Below are 17,048 nucleotides of genomic sequence, written 5' to 3'. Positions count from 1 at the left end.
ATTTCAGCTCTCAGTGTGGCTCAGTAACACCCTACTTGAAGTTGAAAGCTTTGATAGAAAACGGCCAAGCCACAGATTCTTTGAGGCTGGAAGGGACTTGCGATCACCCAGTCCATCCCCTCTGCTCAAAGCAGGGTCACACAGAGTAGGCTGCTCAGGACCTGATTTGACTAGGTCAATCACACATATTACAATATGACATCTATAATATATTTTTGTCCCCTTTAAAACAAATGTAACAAAATAACAATGAAATTATCAATAAATACTGTTCTCAAAAAATAATTCAAATTTCTCTTTATTGAGAAAAGGACAGAGAAGAAAACATTTCTGACTGATGAGCTGATCATGGGCAGCAATGAGAAGCAAACAGGTCACTGTGGTGCCTCTGCTGCAGACTGGATGATTGAGTGCCATGTGGGCTCACAAAAGCACAGTTGCAGTTTGGAAGAGCTTTTAAGAGCCTGGACAGCACTGAGAGGCTAACAGCAAAAGCATCCCTAGTCCTGTGCCTCTTTCTCATATCTATACTTCCAACAAAGCAATCCCACACAATGACTACAAATCCAGTGCGAGAAAAGCCTTGGAGGGATCTAGCCACTCTGAGTCTCTACTTTTTGGAGACTTGACGTAGCCTATGAAGTTGACCAAAGGTGTACACTAGACTGCACTGGTTTCTCAGCTGGCTAGTGAACACAATATTTACCCTTCTCTGCAGCCTCGGGCTCTGCACCCTGCTTCTCCAGAGACCTACACACCTAGGTTATCCCAGAGCTGGTCCTGAGGTCTAACTTCACGTCTCTTCCAGCTCTTGAGACACACACAAACATATTGTGTACATTGCAGATGGAGGAAACAAGAGCAAAGAGCATTCTTTCACTTGTAAGACCATCTCCTTAGCTTAGATCAATGCTTCCTCACTCTGTGATCCACATTCTCTAAGATCCAAAATGAAAGCAAGAAAAAGAACCTAGGAAAGGTTAAAGGTGTCCATGGGAACAATGCAGAGATAAATAAAGTGGAAGAGACCGAATTTGGCTCCAGCTCCAGTATTTTGGATCCCAGTTACAGGATAGGATAAAGTAGCCTTTATTTCAGCCTGACAAGCTCCAAAGAAAGTTAACACCAGATCAAAGGCCTATAATATAGAGTACAGAGAAAAACTGGAGTAAAAGGAATTAGCATTAGTTTTCCCAACAAAACTTCAGTTAATTAATTATATCTATAGGAGCTATTTCATCTCTCCAGTTATCTATAATTGCATTTTCATCCAATCTATAGCCACTACAATGTGAAAACCAAGGTCATTTTTCAAGAACCCAAGTTATCATTTGGGACATCAGTTATAAATCACAAAAAATAAAATCCTAGTGAATCACTGCTAAATCTTCATTCTAAAGAAAAAACAACACACATCATCTCAAAATTGAATTACAACTCTGCCAGAAACTATTTTAAAATTATTTAGTTTAAGAAATTGGAAGCTCAAGCTGGACAGAAACAGGCAACAATTTCAGAATCAGATCATTAACCCAAAATATGCATTCAAATTATTATTGTGAAAATGTACACATTCTGTCTTGCTTAGGTGAGAGCTTTCAATTCTGAAGTTAATTTAGAGTGTGGTCTGTCATTACATAAAATATAACAAGCAACTAGCATTTTCCAATATATATGTATAGCTAACATGGATAATTATAAACTATGTCACTTGCACAGGATATCTGAATATTTGTGTCTAAAATTATATTGCATAAAACAGCACATACTGCATGACAGTCACTGTTTTAATAATTACTAGTTTCTATATAATTTCTGATCATTATTCCATATTATTCTTTAATTATTGGAGCAATCTCCATGCATACAATGTATGCTTTTTGGCAAAGCTGCATTATTAAGAAAGGATGACTGCAGGGATTAAAAAAAGTCATTACAGACATTTAGATGCTATTAAGAAAAATGCAAAAAATTTTCACCATAGAAGGAAAACAGTAAAATAAAAGATCATTACAAGATTATTTCAGATAATAAATGACTCTTGTAATGAACTTACAATCTTGAGCTCTTATAATAATTGACAGTGAAAGTGTAATTTAGTAATAACATCATAATCCTATCAGTTGCTTATAATGGGTTGTGGATAAATAATTTTTGTTTGGTTGGAGTTTTTTCAGATCTATAATGGCATATTGGCTTCAGAGAGCTTTAACTGCTGCCGACTTCTCAAGGAGAGGAACAAGACACCTTTCAGAGCAATATCTTTACACGTAAAGTGAGGATCTGAGTTGACACCCATCAGTAAAGAAAAAAACAGTAACATTAATATGTCTCCAAATTGCCTAGGACACTTCCTGCTTCCTTTGACAGTGCTGGTGCCAGCAAACACCACTGAGCCCTCCATAGCCCTTCTAAAAAAGAAAAACAAAAACCACCAAACACATGCATACACAAATTGCAATAAGGTCTGATTATGCCCCGGCCACGCCACTCCATTCTGGGAATGATTGATACACACCAACTCATTGACTGTCATTGATCGTGACACTGACTGGCCACACAGTCCTTAGCCACACTCCCCTGTGGCACTTGGGTCAGCTTCTGCATATGATGGGCAGACCCCTCAAAACACTGTGATGATTGTCACCACAAAAAGTTACTGCTCAAAAGGCACCTTAAGCCATGTTATCCTAGCTCACAAATAAACTGAGGCTAACTCAGAGATGCTTAGAGCTCAGCTATCATCCCTCCATATCCAAATCTGGCATTCATAAATATATGCAAAGTCTGCATCAGCCACGTCTCTCCACCTGCACTGCTCAGGAGAGACAGCTCTCCTCAGAGAAGCCAAACAGAATGGCTGCAGCTCTGACAATTTCTAAGTTAGACCAAGTGCACAGCCTGTTGTGCACAACCTGTCATGCACAGACCAGCACACAGCCCTGTTGTTCCCCCACCCTCATTCCATACCACACCACTGTGCTGTGGGGCCATCCCTCTTCTGTGTTCCTGCCTCATTTCTCAGCTTCCTGCAAACACTCCATAGAGACAAACTCAAGAGGGACCAGCTCTGAGCTCCAGTGTCCACTGGCTAAAGTTGTGTTCTCAGACTGGAGCAAGTCAGTTTCTGTGATGTACTGTGGCAAAGGAAAAATTAGACCTGTCAAGCAAAATAATTGCTTCAAGATGGTTTTTAACTGAAAAGCCCATTTGCACTAATGGTCAGGAAGAATCGGGTATTTTGCTCCCTGCAGAGCTACAGAATCACAGAATGGTTTAGGTTCGAGGGGACCTTGAAGACCTTGTTCCAACATCTGCCACAGGCAAGGATGCCTTCCACTAGGCTAGGTTGGTCAGAGCCCCATCCAATCTGGCCTTGTGAAAAAACAACCAAAATAAAACTAGAAACAAGTTGAAAATCCTAAGTAATCTAATTTTCTGGTCACAGAACCAAGAGTGTTTCTTCTTTCTCATCATGGGGCACCTTCTCTTCCTGCCCAGATACTTGAATACAACTCCTACAGCATTCCCAACCAATATCTACAAAAAACATTCTTGGACTGAACAGATCCCTCTTCCTCTCCTCAGAGCAGCCTGTTTGGAATTCTCAGATGCACAAAAAGGCAATGTCCCCTTCTACAGATATATGTTCAGAAAGGCACAGAGCACAAAATGCACTCTACTGAGGACTACTACATTAATTTTCTACTAATCTTCTACAAGGAGATACATTTGATAATAGGAAAGTGTGACTGGCTTAGTGTAACAAACATTAAGTGCATCAACCTCCGGTTCTTTTTGCATTTAATACAAGCAGCTACCAAATACATGTTGTAGCAATCTTACAATTCTGTACCTGTCACATAAAAACATTAAATAACATTTGAATGCCAGAGTGCATAGCATACACAAATCACAGGCAGTTTTCAGAATAAGTGGCCCAGCCAGGGATGTTCTCCAAATACTTCAGTTTAGTGATCTCATCTGATGATGGAATTACAGTTAGATTACAGTTCCATGAAAGAATTCATTCCAGCCATGAAAACTACACAAATTTCTTCATGTCAAGTAAAATTCAATTTATCACACATTCTAAACTATATTATGCACTAGGGTTCCTCCTTTTTCTGTACAATAAGATATGCTTTATTTCAAAACATTTTCACAATTAAAAATATAAAAATTGTATAAAAGCCATAACAATATATTAGCTTCTTTGACTAAAGAACCTAAATTGTAATAACATTTAACAGCATAAAATTCCAATCCACTCAGCAATCTATTGGAAATACACATGATAATGTTAAATTAAAACTATTGGGTTTTGGCATTTGAAAAAAAAATAAACAGATTGTTAAATTTGATTGTTTAATCACCTGAAAGTGGCAAAGGTTTCAAGCAGTTTTGGTGTTCAAAGAGGATGCAAACAAGCCTTTTAAGAGTCACCACCATCTAGGCATCAGGGACAGCAGGCAGGAGCTGCCTCTCTCCCCTGGGACTTACACACACACACACACACACACACACACACACACACTCTGAGCTCATCATTACCATTCTTATGTAGATCACACCATGGATGTTCAGTGACATTTTACAGACAGATAAGACTAAAAAGCCCTGCCCTTTGTAACCAAAGCCTTCCAGGACAGGGCAAAGCCTGTATACCACACTTTTCAAATTGGAACTATCCACATCACTGAGAAGTGATTTATGGGTCAGAGCCCTGTAAAGAGTTGGTAAGACATTGAATTTTATAACCATTTCCTCAGAAAAGACTATAAATTACCTGAAGATTGAAGGTCATCTTCAAAATGTCTGCAATTATTAGGAAGTCAGCCCCAACTAGTGCTGCCAGACATGGTGAAAGACAAAAGTAATGGTTCTAGAAAGCCCATTTAGAGACTTTTTGAACACCTCACCTCTTGCAAAGCAACAGCAATTCAACTAAGAACATAAACACAACAGAAACTACAATTACAAAGTCAAAGTCTGGTGCTACTACTCGATAGAAGATATTTCCCAGTCCATTACCAACATAAACCCCCTGGCTGTCAGTAATATTCTGTCTTCTCCAGTCTCAGTCCTCCATGACCTAAATATTCACTGATTAGTACTTCTGTATATTTAACTATTTGAGGGCCCAGTCCTGAAGTCCTTCATATTTTTCGATCCAGGCTGGTCAGAAGAAACACAAGAGCACTGGACAGCTCATTTGGAAGGGAAACTCAACACCTGGTAAGACCAGCACATGAGCATCACTAGCGTTCCATGTTTTGTATCTACTGTCATTCTGCTTCTCCTAGCAGTATTTCCCATTTTAGCAAACCAGACCAAACACCCAATTGCAGAAAGAAATGCTAAATCCTGGGCTAAAGGACAGAATTTTACACAGGTGCAAGATACAGGTGGTGGGACTAATGATGTGGTTTAATACTACACTTAACATCCTCCTACTGAAAGAGTCTTCCTACCCTGCTCCCTCAACCACAGGCATTACATTATTGTTACTTAGAAGGTTTTGACCCAACTCAGAATTGATTGAGCTGATCCCATGCATTGGGAAGTGGTGTGAAAGTTGCACTCAGGTTGGAAGCCAGTAAGACCACAGGCAGCAGAAAGAGGAATTGAGCTTGGAGGCGTCTTCTACAGTGGTACCGCAAGCAGGGCTGTTGTTGTAACAAGTCCTACACTCTGCAGAACCCTGGGAATGACATGGTTTACTGCAACTCAATTGGCCAGCAAACAGAAAACACTTCATTTCAGTTATTATTACCTAATGGCGTGGAAAAAAAAAATCTAAACCTCTTGTTCTGCAACAAAATGCTTTTTCACGGGGAATCAGAAGTATTGAGAGAAGTATTCAAAAACGGATACCATTTATTCCTCTTAAAAGCAAAGTCACCTTTACAAGGAAAATAGCTCCAGTTTGAACTTTCCACCTTCTCAGACCATGGCATTTTTGCCACTCATTCACTCATACATTTATATAACCCAAGTTAAAGCAGTTTGCCTTTTATAATCAAAGAGGCCAAGACCTTGAGCTTTTTCAGTGAAGTGTGTTTTCCAGACATCTACAATTTTTGTGGCAAGAGTTTTTCATTGCCATATCACATTTATATGGGAAGTTAAACTTCAACTGATCCCAGGCTTAAATGAAAAGGCTCAGATTTGGTTTCCTGTTGGAACTTTCTGTCCCAGATTGCAAGGCAAGATGTATTCCATTTGCCATCTGTATGGTAGTTGTCTTCTGTTAAGTGGGCAGTTTTTCCTTATCTCTTCCACAACCAATCCTCCCTCCAGGGAGACATCTGCTGATAATGGGCTATTGAATGCCACTGCATAACTGATAAAAATTACAGCCGTGAGATGCTCCGGCCAGCGGGAGGAGCCAAGCATTCCTAACGGGATATAATCTGGGTTTTTGGGACACCAGACTCAGGCTTTTCCACTGGATTTCCAGAAGGACTGCAGCCATTCCAATTTGGACTGCTACCAACATCCTGACCAAAAGAGTGTCAGGTTGTATTCTGACTCTGTCAGTGGTTTTTCTTTTGTATTATTGCATGTATTCTGTTTTCTTTTTCCCTTTTCCTAATAAATTGTATTTCTGACTTGGAGTCTCTCACTGGTTTTGCTTTCAAACCAGAACACCATGATCCATTTTCTTTTCTTGTTGTCCCCAAGCTTGCCCCTAACTCCAGGTGCTCCTGGACAAAGATTCCCTTACACCTTAGCTTGCACATAACTTTCAGGGATCTCCAGGTTCTGGGTCCTTCATGGGAACATCACAAGCACACAGGAATCCTCAGGACCATGGAAGAGCTCAGCAGAAGTTTTCAGATCTGCAACACCAAAATTGCAGTAAAGGCAGACCCTTAACTCCTGCTGAAGGTGCTCATGTCCTTGTTTAGGTCCCACCTTAATTGTACAGCAAACTGTATACATCAGACTGAGCTTAATCCAAAAAAGCCCTGCATACATAATTTACTTTAAGAGCTGGATATCATTAAAAGTCCTGTAGCAACAGGAGCTGTAAGATACTCCCTAAAACACCTTAGGGAGTGCCCAAATAACAAATATTAAAAAAAAAAACAAAATAGCAAAAGCATGGAGGGAAGTCTGATCCAGGTCCCCCTGTTGTCATGGTGACTTCCCAGTCATTTATGTACTTCAGACACATTCAGAAAAAAATCTATATTTTCACCCCTCCCACCAAATACTGTAAGAAAGGGAAAAAAATCCTGCCAGCTTGTCCCAAGACAACCAAATGGCAACCAAATCCTTTGATCAGGCAGCATCCCTGAAATATTTTAACCAATACTTTTCCTGCATTGTGAATCAGACACTCAGACAACATGGAAACAGACATCAGCAGAAAATTCATAATAATCCATCCAATACCTTTATCATTCAAGATTCTGACCACACTTGGATCAGACAGGTTTCTGCTTTCAGATTATTAAAAAAAAATACTTACAACATAATTTCATTCATCTCCCATTTGCAGACACTTTTTGCAAGAATTTGGTTTACTTTTACCAAGTACTATGTGTTCCACATGCTGCTGTTATCATACAGAGCAATCAAACAGCCTTAGCCGGCTCAAAAAGCATAAAATCCTCTCAACATTTACATGCAAATACTGCATAAATATGGATTTTAAAAAGCGTAAAATCAATACAGCTCATTGTGGAGCTGTACAGAAAGAGCAAATGTTTTACTACCAACAGTAAATTGCTCACACTCAGTAAGCACTGCCCAACACTGCCAAACCCCCCTACTTCTACACCAGGAAAAGGCTAATGCATAACACAGTCGAGGAGCAGGCATGTACTAAGACACCATTTTCTACATGATACCTGAAAAAGCATTGCAGACTCCACAAGAAAGAGCTATTTGAACAGATCACAGCATACACACTTACCGGCAGCTCCCCAGCCCAGCCTGGCCAGCCATCTGCCGTTGCCCGCCACCTCCCAGCATTCAGGAAATCACCGCATTCGCTTCACAGACAGACAATTCTGATGACCCCCACCCTCCCCGTTAATCAGTTAATGAAGCAAGACTGTTTTTTCCTTACTAAGCAATGTACGGACACTAGGCCACTTGAAGGTTGCCTGTTCCTTCCTGCTGCAGGGCCTCCCAAATAAAAATTGCCCAGACAAATTCAGGCTTTTTCCTTTTTTTATATTAATTCAAAGCTGTAGGAATACACTCAGCCCTTGACAATGCCAGTTTGCATGATGAAAGAGCAAAAGTAGTTTTGAGGCTGCAGAATGCCTTCTCTGGGTTACCATGGAAATAAATGTGGGAAGGGGAGGGGGCTACGGTGATGGCAATTGCTGCTCCTTGGTGGAGATGTTCTAAAGCCAGACTGCATGAGAGTGTAGTCCAGGAGAGTTTTACTATTACTACTACAATTTTATTTGCACTTCCTTTCATTTGCACCAAATTGCACATAGTTGAAATGCATGAAACTTCCCTGAGATGCTGAGGGGATGCTGGTTGAAAAAAGTGCGGTGTACGATCCCTCCAATGAGGAGCTGAAGAAACTTTATTTACATGTTGGAATTTACACAGATGGGAATTAATGCTCAATCGCAATTAAAACTCGATTGACAAAGATGAACCTGTTGCAGAGCTGAGGCTGTAGCAAGGAGGACTAGTTTCATGAAGGCTTGATAAGAAGCATCACCGTATCATTAAAACACAAGGTAGTCTTTCTCTTACAAAAAATTCTCACATAGTATGAAACAGATCACCTCAAGGATCTTGTCCCTTGTGAAACTGAGAAAAGTTCATCAACAAAAGCAGGGTGGACACTGTGACACTCCGCTCCACAGTACTCCTCCATGAGATCCTGACTCACACCATTGCCACCCTCCCCCTCCTTGGGTCTTGTCAGGGTCCCCATGGAAAGTCAACCAAAATAATCCATGGGAGGTGGAAGCCTGGCACCAAAATCTCAGTGAGAACATGCAATACAATCTCATCAAACTGATTATATTTTATACAAATTTAATCAGTATTTTTGGAATATTAATTAGTATTTTCAGGATATTATTAGTAGTATTTTTTAGATATTAAGAAAAATTCTTTCATTGAAACAGAATGGCTAAACATTAGAACAGGCAAACCAGAGCAGTGGTGCAGCCGTTGTTCCTGGAAGTACTCAAAAAACAAGCAAACATGACGTTTGGTGACATGGTTTAGTGGACATAATAGGATTCAGTCAAAGGTTGGACTTGATGATCTTGGAGGTCTTTTCCAGCCTCAGAAGGAGGCAAGAGCTGCTCACTACAGTGATCTTAACACAATGATCCAGCCAAAGTGCAATACTGACTGTCCAATATTTGCCACAAAACAAAGCAACTTCCACAGTCATTAGTTTACCACTGGGTATTACCAATGTAATTTAATTTTACACATCAAAAAATTCTCCAAACACTGTCTCTGAACACACAAAAAAAGTTTTTTAACAGTAGTTAATTAACAGAGAGCTCTACCTTGGCACACTAGCCAGACCTCCCCCCTCCTCAGCCTCTTGGCAGAGGATACCAAGAAGCCTGCACCAACACAAAGACAACTTTGATTTGCAAGAACAGCAGCTAAAGGTGATCCACTTCAAAATCCACCATTTATTTACTTATCATTTCCAATGGACTTGTTTAGAAAGTTAAGCCAATAAGAGAGGAGATAAGCAAGTTGTGGGCCATATAAAAGGACAGAGTAAAGCTGGGGTGGAGACACTGTGAGAGTAATTACAAGCCAGCTGGGCACAAGGCTGGAAAAAAATCTGTCAGGCTTTGGAGTTTCTTCTGAAAACCCCAGAGCTGGCTGCTCCGCAGCTGCTCCAGCCAGCCCCCATGCAGCTGCCTTCTCCCTGGAGCTCCCTCATCTCTCCAGTCCCACGTCAGAGAAAAGGAGACACCACCGAGGTCCCAGTGCCCCAAGAGAAGTGGCTGATATCTTCTACCCAAGTGGGACCAAGAGAGAACTGATTTGAGAAGTAATCTAGGCTAGGTCTCTTTCTGACTCCTCTCTCACTTGCAACAATTTCTGCTCCAATCTGAATTGAAAGAAAAAAAAAATGAAAAGATGGTTTTTGCAACCTGTCACAGCAGTAAGATGAACTAATACATTACATTTACACATATAAAATCCCTAGAACACACACTGCCAGCCCAGGAGTGGAGAAACCCCTCCTGGACCTGAGGGAAGGTCCATCTCCCTGTGAAGCAGAGATCAAACAGTCCAACCCATATATTTCCACCCGTGTTCCTCCTCAGCCAGATATGAGTTCAAAATTTCTTTACAAGGCCAGAAATCAAGACCCCTAATAGAAATAAAACACAAATCTGATTTTATGATATCACAATAAAAATCAGTTTTGCTGATCACACCTGACCCAGATCACACTGTAGAACTCTCCATGATTTCCCAAGTTCTTATAGGTGGCCTCGCCATCATGTCTTAATAGCAATTTAATTTGCTAGTAGCAAAATTTCACTTCCAGCAAAATCTCACTTCATACACAAAGTCAAGGAAGAGCAGAATTAAATCTGCCAATGCAAACACAGCAAAGAGCTATAGAACACTAGCTGATACACATAAGCAATGGGGAAAGGCTGAAAGGGCTTAAAAATCCAAACAGCCAGAAACCAGAGCAACCCAAAACCACAGAACAGCTCTGCAGGGCTCACCTGGCATGGGCTTACATATTTCTAGCCACATCTCCTCACACCATGCCAGCTTTCCACTGTGCCCCTGTCCCAGCTCCAACAGGCACCAACCAATGTAGGATGGAGCTAGTTCGGAGCAACTCATGTCCACTGTTCAGCTGGCAACTGTCATCCTGATGCTTCTGCCCACTTGTCTCCTCTCTAGGAATCAGTCTATCTGGCTAATAAATTTTAGGGAAAAAAGATAAAGGAAAAGGAAAAAAAAATTGTATAGCTCCTTACCCCTTCTATTGACCACTCTGAAATGAGCCTGAGGAGCAAGAAGGGACAGAAAGTGCAATGCATAAACCTCACTTACTCAGGAAACCAGATTAAAAGCCACACCATCAACTGCCAGGGAAGATCAACAAGACCAGGGAGCAGGTCAGATTGATTATTATTTTCTTTAAAAGGCACCTGCCATTGAGAGACAAAGGTATACAGTGAGGCTGAGCAGAAGGCCAAGAAATTGCAGGGAGAGCATATATTGATTATTAAAAGTCAAGAATATATTGATTGCTACATGCACAGGGAAAGCATATATTGATTATTAAAAGTCAAGAATATATTAATCGCTATATGTATTGTACATACCCAGGTATATCTTGGAAAGGGCAGCCAGGAGACTTCTTTGAAGCCACTCTGAACAAACAAAAAAAGCATCACTGTTTTAGACTTTCTAATAGCTAAATAGCAACAGACTGACCAGCCAACATTCCTGTGATTATGTGGCTAAAATCAGTGTGCTCCAGGAGAGGAACATACACATCATAAAAATCATACCTCATCTCCTAGTAACAAGGCAGGGTATCAGATGTGCAAAGCTGAGGGGAAAAACAGACTTTAGTCCGTTATTGCAAAAACATAAATGGAACAAAACTGACAAATGACTGGCTATTATTACATGATCCTCCTGTAATATTATTGAAGCTTTTTATCAGAACACTGCATGTACAAAGAAATGAAAAGTTGATCTCATGGTTGGTGGTAGCTTTTAGGTGACTGATAACCTCTTATTGGAAGAACAGATATAAACTTATAAAAAAACCCCAAAACCAAAAGGAAGCCATTGTTAAGGATAAACTATCATTTCAAATCATGTACCCAGAAAAACGGGGAACAAGTTGATAGCTATTATTTGTTTACCTTATTTTTTGTGTTCTGACAACTTCATTTGCCAATGAAACAAAGGAAAAGTCAGCTTGCCTAACTGCATCTGATGCACACACTTGTGTTGCTGTATATTCATACTATCACTAGCTGTGTGCACCAAAATTAAACAAAAAAACCAAAACAAACAAACAAACAAAAATCTAAGAAGATGCAGTGATCACTCAAGCCACAGTGGAGCAAGCAAAAGAGCCTTGGTTTTTTTTGAATGAAAAAATATTTTTTAAATAACCAACAATTACTAATCTGTCTGAGAGCTGCACAAGTGCATCATGTTATCTGGTTCCCAAATAACACCACTAAAGGTGAAATGATACACCAGCCCATGGAAATGGAGATTTATAGAGGTCCCAGTTACATCTGGGGACACTCTGTGGTTTGCAATATATATTTTTATAATTGTCTCCAGTGCAGAGCTAACTGGTTAGGAAGGCAGAACACTCGGGGTACTTTTGTGAGCCGTACAGGTTTGCCACATATTTCAACCTAGTCCAAGTCACCTAAAAGGAAACGGAAGTGATTTTTTAAAAGATGACTTTTCACAATTCTCCTGGAGTTTTCAACATTTTAAATGCAATCTCTGCTAACACCCAGCATTTCCTTCTCTAATGGCAGCAGAAGAATTCCTCATATGCACTAATAAGGCATATAGATGCTACCCTACAGACCCTGGCTGCTATAAATATCAATTTTGAAAAGCTATATGGAAAGTGTTCATTAATTATTATTTCCCCCTGCATGTGCAATCACAACAAGGGCACTTGAACTTTAAGGCTTCATCATTCCAATCCAGTAGGAGTTACCTTAAAGGCATTAAGACAGCAAGAGGATTTTATCACTGTTCTGCTGCAAGAGAAGCTTTTGAAAACCAAATAAATTTTGAGAAAAAGGAAGTAGTTCTGCTGTCAATCATCTCTGCTGCAGAAATATATTCTTTTAAGAACTCACTATCTTTGCTCTTTTAGTCTTAAACAAACTAAAGAGAAATTTTTGCCCAGGTAATACAAATTTCTGAAACTTATTTTAGAAACTCCCTGCATTAAGACCTGCAGTAAAAATAAAGAGAGAAGTTTAAATCACTTGCATGGTCTAAATGGTGCCAAAAAAAAAAGTTAAACACCCAAATAACTTCACCTACTTAAACTGGGTCATTTTTCTACCAAAACAACCAAAAAAATTTCTCCTCAATAAAGCTAGATGAATGAGTCTTCAGAGACCTTTGATCCAGCTATTTCATACCACATGTTCAACAAGTACATTAAATTTCAATGTACTAGTAATAGGTTATAATTGCTATTAGCATCACTGACAACAAGACAGGCAGTGATGACCATTCCTTTAAGCACAAATACTTCTGAGTTTCATCCTCGGTCTGTGTGTCCCCAGAGTGTTCTGCTCTAGAACGACAGCAGGAGAAAACCCAGAACTGAGCCAGCATGAAGTGGGGAACAGAGGGAGCTGGAAGTTCAACTCAGTGAAATCTGTCAAACAAATATGAGAGGTGTGAAGTGCCTTTTTCCACTTTCATTTTATTTTCATAGTCAGAAAATGCTTTGAAAGTAAATGTAACTTATTTGTATGAGGTCACTGACGGAAGCTGTATATTTCTTCCAGAACATTTAGAAAAGAGGAACAAAACTCAAAGTTGGACACCTTAAACTATGACACGCACATGTATTCACGGTTGACTTTGCAAGTTACAGTTTGGTTTTTATCAGCACAAAATCTCATTGTCTCATTTCCTTCAGTTTCCAGAGAACTTAATTATTAAAATATGGGGTTTAAAATAGACCATGACTTCACCCAAAAAACAAATGTAGTCTTTGTGCAAGGGGAACAATAGTTGTATCCTATGAATGGTGCATAACACCACATAGCTTTAACAAGAGCATGAGCCAGGCCAATTATTTTTAGTTTTTTTATATGTAATTCATAATTTTTAATACACGTATATATGCATCCATACATTATACATATATATGTACACATATACACCTTGAGAACCACTCCCTTTAATAACTTCAAACTTAAGGAGACATAGTTTGCTAATGTTACAGTAATTGTTCATTATTAATTTTATGTATCATCTCTTTAAGAAAAATATGAATATAAATCTATCCACAAATAACATCACTGAACAATTTTCTTCCCAAAATCCCTATCACTGCTCCCAAAGCAGACAGTGCACAAGAGCAGCACACTGTGCTCAGGTCCGTGACATTCTGAAGTCATCAGTGAGGAGAATGAATCTCTGCAATTAGCTGAATAGGTGCATATGTATAATGTAGGCAACTTGCTGTCTGCATTTCCAGGGATTTCACAGATTTTTGGAAGCTCAGGGATGTGGAACACCAGGGCTTGCTCTTGGTGAGAGCACTTTGATGGCAGTTTGTTGGACCATTGGCTATTTAAAATTTTATTATTCCTACAAAGGCACCCAACAATCCCAAAAGAAAGCAGAATCCATTGAGATAGGCACTGTACAAATATTTACTAAAAACAGGCTTTGTTCACAGTTCAAACAAAGAATGCTTGAAAATGAAAGAAAAGGAAAAAGAAAAAAAAAAAAAAGTAAAGTGTTGCCAAGGTTTCACAGCAGGAACACAACTGTAGCATGGACTCCTGGCTAGGGTCCTACCCAGGTCCTGGGACAGGGCTAACTCCCTTCAGCACCAGTTAGCAAGCTGGCAGTATTGTTTCAAACAAAAAGAAGTAAATAGGAGCCTTTGTTCTCCCACCCAACAAAGTAATAACTGAAGTATATGTATTCTTGGTGCCCACAACTCCTCCACATGGGAGAGGCAGGGGAATTTTTGTGGGAATCCCCTACTAAAACACTGGCAGAACATCACTGGCACTACAGAAAGCAAATCTGTACATTAGTCACAGCCCAATGCAAACAGAATGTGCAATTATGCAGCAAAAAAAAAAAAAGGAAGAAGCACAGAGAGACTGACACCATGCAGAGAAGTTAGTATCATTTCATGCAAGAAGCAGTAAAAGAAGAGAGTAGCATCCCATATGGATTCAGTTGCACTGAGCAGTAAGTGTATTTGAAAGAAATCAGGTTTAAATCAGTTCTTCCAAGCAAAACCTCAAGTTTTTTGAAGAATGTAAATCCTCTTCAAGGCACGCTGAAACAGGGTCATCCCACTGCTGCCATACAAGGTTTAATAGATCAAAGATTTTGTCTTCCACAATTAGAAGAGCCTTGGATTGATTTTCACAAGCCCATTAAAAATTGTTTTTAAAGATTAGCACATTGCACATTAGCATTTATTAGCACATGGAAAGAGTCAGGTGGGCTCATATAAGGATTTCTATCAAAGTAACACTATCCAGAACAGATACTATATTTCTGTAACCATCTATAATGTAAATATGGTATGTCCAAAACAAGGGTCAATTCCCATCCAAATTCCATAATACAGCAGCCTTAGACAAAAAAAAAAAAAAGTGGAAGTTAAATCAATGATGTTAACTCAATGAGTTAACATCTATTTTTCATGATTAAAGGTGACAGAACCCTGCAATCATAGAATCATTAAGGTTGGAAAAGACCTGGAGATCATGAAGTCCAACTGCCAAACCAGAACCATCACATTCACCATTATGTCCTCAAGTGCCACAGCAACATTTTTTTAACACTTCCAGGGATGGTGACTCCACCACTGCCCTGGGCAGCCTGTCCAATGCTTCACTTTCTGAAGGAAATCTTCCCTGGTGGGGAAGAAGTCATTTCCTGTTGCCCTGTCCCTTGTTCCCTGGGAGAAGATCATGATCCCCCTCTGGCTGCCCCCTTCCTGTCAGGGAGTTGTGGAGAGAGACCAAAGTCTCCCCTGACCTTCCTTTACTCCAGGCTGAGTGCCCCCAGCTCCCTCAGCCACTCCTGGTGCTCCAGACCCTTCCCCAGCTCTCTTGTCTTTCCTGGACACACTCCAGACTCTCAAAGTCTTCCTTATCATCTGAGGCCCAAAACTGAACCCAGGATTTGAAGCACAGCCTCATCAGTGCTCAGCAGAAGGGAAGAATAGGAGACTTCCCCTCTGGGCTTCTTTTGGGTTCAGTGCAGCATCTCCTGTTGGGGTAGGCAGAATGCTACACTGCTTTCCTCTACGCAAACATACAAATGGATCACCAGCCGTCTTCTTTCTCTTACTTAGTTTCCAAATTAATTCAGAAACACCAAAAATGGTGTTAAGACAAAAATATTCTGCAGAAATTTGCACAGTAACAAAGAGCCTGTGATTATATCAGCAATTTTCACATGGACTATTGCTCTACTTCTGATTTATGAACAAAGTTTTAACACTCAAAGCTTTATTCTGCAGCATTTGTAATTAGTTGTACATATGCATGCTTTCATGAAAAAGCAAGCAAAAGTCTTTTTGCTTAATTTTGCCTTTCAGTTTATCCTTTGCTGTAAAGAAAATGATTACAATTCACTCAATTGTTCATTTCTCTACCAGGCCTAAGAAGTACAAATGCCCTTGTTTCCTTGCCAGGAACCAGCAGCACCACACTTGCTTGACATGGCAAATCCATGCATCTCACACCACATCAAAGGAAAAGTTTAAGCTTTATAGATAGAAATTTAAAAAAAAAAAAAAAATCCTACTAATTTCAGTATTGCATCGATCCAAAAATCAGTGCCTGTACAAAGATCTGCAAAATTCAAATCAACTCAAGCCTGTAGTTTTTAGAGCCATCATCTTGGATTTTGGAGTGTGTTCAATCATAATTAATCAGGCTTAACAATAATCTTAATAAACAAAAGGTGTTTTTCAAAACCCCCCAAAGTCCCAAAGCTCTTCATGAAATAACATTTCTATTCACATTAAACAATACATGAAATCAATTTCATGCACATTAAATCAATTACAGACACTCAAACACCTTCCAGCTGAGATTTTGCAAGTCTTTGCTGAAGGGACCCAGACAAAGAACTACAAATCAAGAGACTCAGTTCTGAATTTTGCCAGCTGCTATTTTGGGCACTGAGCATGGCATTTTGGAGAGCACTGCTCTGTGACCAGAGCCTGGTCTGAGTTGCTCTGGACCCAGAACTAGCTCAGTACCTGCAGAAGGAGGATTTATTTTAGTACTTTGATTTTTCAACTAGCCACGAAACTGGACCCTAGTTTGAGGAACAAG

The 17,048-nt window shown here is 39.8% G+C and overlaps 1 protein-coding gene across 6 annotated transcripts in view; it reads right to left on the bottom strand.

The window, feature by feature from the left end:
- The window catches only part of FGD3 (FYVE, RhoGEF and PH domain containing 3), a 103,448-nt gene that overhangs the window by 65,859 nt on the left and 20,541 nt on the right, over positions 1-17,048 (bottom strand). For 3 of the 6 annotated variants that reach the window (XM_068201421.1, XM_068201424.1, XM_068201419.1), the window contains exon 2: positions 11,319-11,366. The exons of 1 other annotated variant lie outside the window; for it this stretch is intronic. In XM_068201421.1, coding sequence (XP_068057522.1) covers positions 11,319-11,366 — 48 coding nt within the window. Of the gene's footprint in view, positions 1-4,376; positions 4,514-7,927; positions 8,215-11,318; positions 11,367-17,048 lie in introns of those variants that run through there. 2 more of the 6 variants (XM_068201427.1, XM_068201423.1) reach the window with 2 other exon arrangements.

Source organism: Anomalospiza imberbis, chromosome 11, assembly GCF_031753505.1.
Source record: "Anomalospiza imberbis isolate Cuckoo-Finch-1a 21T00152 chromosome 11, ASM3175350v1, whole genome shotgun sequence".
In the NCBI taxonomy this organism is placed as follows: Eukaryota; Metazoa; Chordata; class Aves; order Passeriformes; family Viduidae; genus Anomalospiza; species Anomalospiza imberbis.
Note: the sequence above shows the minus strand (reverse complement) of the source record. Positions and strands in the feature narration are given on the sequence as shown.